The 2,500-nt window shown below is 37.3% G+C and overlaps 1 protein-coding gene across 2 annotated transcripts in view; it reads left to right on the top strand.

Annotated features, from left to right (window-relative positions):
• Positions 1-1,128: 1,128 nt before the first annotated feature.
• LOC143276709 (phospholipid phosphatase 3-like) overlaps positions 1,129-2,500 on the top strand; it is a 14,035-nt gene continuing 12,663 nt past the window's right edge. For both annotated transcript variants that reach the window (XM_076581352.1, XM_076581351.1), the window contains exons 1-3: positions 1,129-1,203; positions 1,539-1,693; positions 2,459-2,500. The exon at positions 2,459-2,500 is cut by the window's right edge and continues 305 nt beyond it. In XM_076581352.1, coding sequence (XP_076437467.1) covers positions 1,143-1,203; positions 1,539-1,693; positions 2,459-2,500 — 258 coding nt within the window. In that variant the 5' untranslated portion in view covers positions 1,129-1,142. The remainder of the gene's footprint in view (positions 1,204-1,538; positions 1,694-2,458) is intronic.

Raw genomic sequence — 2,500 nt, 5'->3', positions numbered from 1 at the left:
CTGGCTGTCAAGGATACAGATGCTGATAATTTTTATTGTCCAAGTTGCCAACTTACAGAACACGTCAGAACAACACTGTGATGTCGGCCTACACAAAGTGCAGTCGGCATGAAAACACATTAAAAAAAAACCCAAAAAAACAACAACCAAAAAACAAACAAAAATAAGTGACTCGGGATGTTGCAAAGACACTGCTTTTTATATCACACACACACACACACACACACACACACACACACACACACACACACACACTCACACACACACACACTCACACACACACACTCACACACACACACACACACACACACACACACACACACACACACACACACACACACACACACACACACACACACACACCTAAAAAAAAGATCAGGCTGTCAGGTAGCTTTTAAAAAAAAATATATATTTTAAATCCCATTCAATCCAAAGTAAGAAATCGAAAATTTTTCGCTTGAATCTTTTTTCTTCGTTTTGTCTTGTTCGTTTTATTTTATTTTATTTTATTTTATTTTATTTTATTTTTTACTTTGTGAACAGACATACGACATAGTGAACCACTCCCGGGTCCCAGTACAGTGTTTGTGAACAGATTTTTTTTTTTTTTTTTTTTTTTTTTTTTTTTGACACTTGGACTCTTTACTGTCATTAGCTTAACAGCCCATGTGACAGGGGGGTACAGGAGAAGTTACAGTGTCGTTTTATCCAATCATTTGAAAAAAAGTAAAACAAAACAAAAAGAAGAACAAAAACCAAACGCACCTAATATTACAAAGGTTATATCAATAAACAACAGCCAACAAATTACACACACAAAAAATGTTTGTGAACAGACTTACCTTGGTGCTGTTGTTCCTACCTTATGAACTTCTGTAGATGCCTTATAAAAATTTTTTTTAAAGATTTATAAATTAATGCTGTTAACCTGATCTGATTTTTAAGTGGTCGTGACAGCGGAAGTGGTTGGGTCATTTTGGTTTTTCAAAAAGTCAGATTTTGTATTTCTTTCTTGGTTTTTGATTTATTTACACGGTTCTGGTTTTAAACATGTTACATCTCCGTGATCGGCTGTGCGATAATCCTATTCCTGTGAATGAATGAATTTTGATGTTTGATGACAGAAAATCCAGCCAAAGAAAATGGGTGTCCGAAAGCGCGAGATTGGATCTGCTGTCACAAATGTCATCTGTTTTGTCGTAGGTAAGTTATGGTTGTCAGTAAGAGTAAGACAGCCGCATTTATACAACTTTGTAAAGAATGCATATTGAGTGTGTCCGAATATCAAACCTGTATTTCAATATATCTATGTTGATTTCGTGATATATATATATATATATATATATATATATATTTCTATATATATATATATATATATTATTCCCACCCTACTCCCCCTCTCTCTCTCTCTCTAACACACACATACGCGCGCGCGCGCGCGCACACACACACACACACACACACACACACACACACATTTACCCTTCTTACATATTTTTCTTCTTCTTTTTTCTCTCCTTCCTTCTTTTTACGTGCAGTGATGGTGCTAGCAATTGTCCTTGCTGTGAAGCCATTGTCTCCAATGCACCGGGGCTTTTTCTGTGATGACGTCAACATCCGTTACCCATACAGCAAAGATACCATTTCCGTTTCCGTTCTTGGGTTGACCTGTCTGTTTCCGGCTCTTCTGCTTGTGAGTTGATAAAGAAACGGTCAGCTTTTTTTCTTTTCTTTTTTTCCAGTGCTGAAAAAGGGGCGTACATTAAAACAACAACAACAAAAAAGTTTAAACTGTCGAGTTTCACAGTGGTGACAACGGTAAAAAAAAAAAAAAAAAAAAAAAAATGTTAAAGACTGCATTGATATGACATAATCTTGCTGTCCTGCCAATAATACGCTTGTGTTTGTATTGAGAATGATTTTTGAACAAAATACTTCTTAACGTGTGTCCGAATGCGGCTGGAACACAAATGAAAACTTTTCGGTAATATCTCAACTCACGTTATAATGAAATACCAAACTACGAAAGCGGTTACATATGTCTGTCCATCTGTCGGTCTGTTTGTCTGTTTCTATGTATGTATGTATGTATGTATGTATGCATGTATGTATTCGTGTGTGTATGCGTGTAAGTATGTGTGTGTGTGTGTGTGTGTGTGTGTGTGTGTGTGTGTGTGTGTGTGTGTGTGTTTACATATGTATGTACGTATGTATGTACGCATGTATGTATGCATGCATGCATGCATGTATGTATAAAAGTGTGAGTATGTGTAAGTACGTGTGCGGGGGTGGGGGATGGGTGGTATATGTGTGCATGTATGTATGTATGTACGTACGTACACACGCATGTATGATGTATGTATGTATGCATGATTCCTCGCCTCCATGGGAATAATATTAAGCCCACTGAGTGAAATGAATCGAGTCCTGAGTCTGAGTCTCACCGTCACTTTTGTAGGCTGTTGGTGTAGAACTGGCGTACGGTCTGCTGCTACTCACT

Source organism: Babylonia areolata, chromosome 32, assembly GCF_041734735.1.
Source record: "Babylonia areolata isolate BAREFJ2019XMU chromosome 32, ASM4173473v1, whole genome shotgun sequence".
NCBI classification, from domain to species: Eukaryota; Metazoa; Mollusca; class Gastropoda; order Neogastropoda; family Buccinidae; genus Babylonia; species Babylonia areolata.
This window is presented reverse-complemented; position numbering and strand designations above follow the sequence as displayed.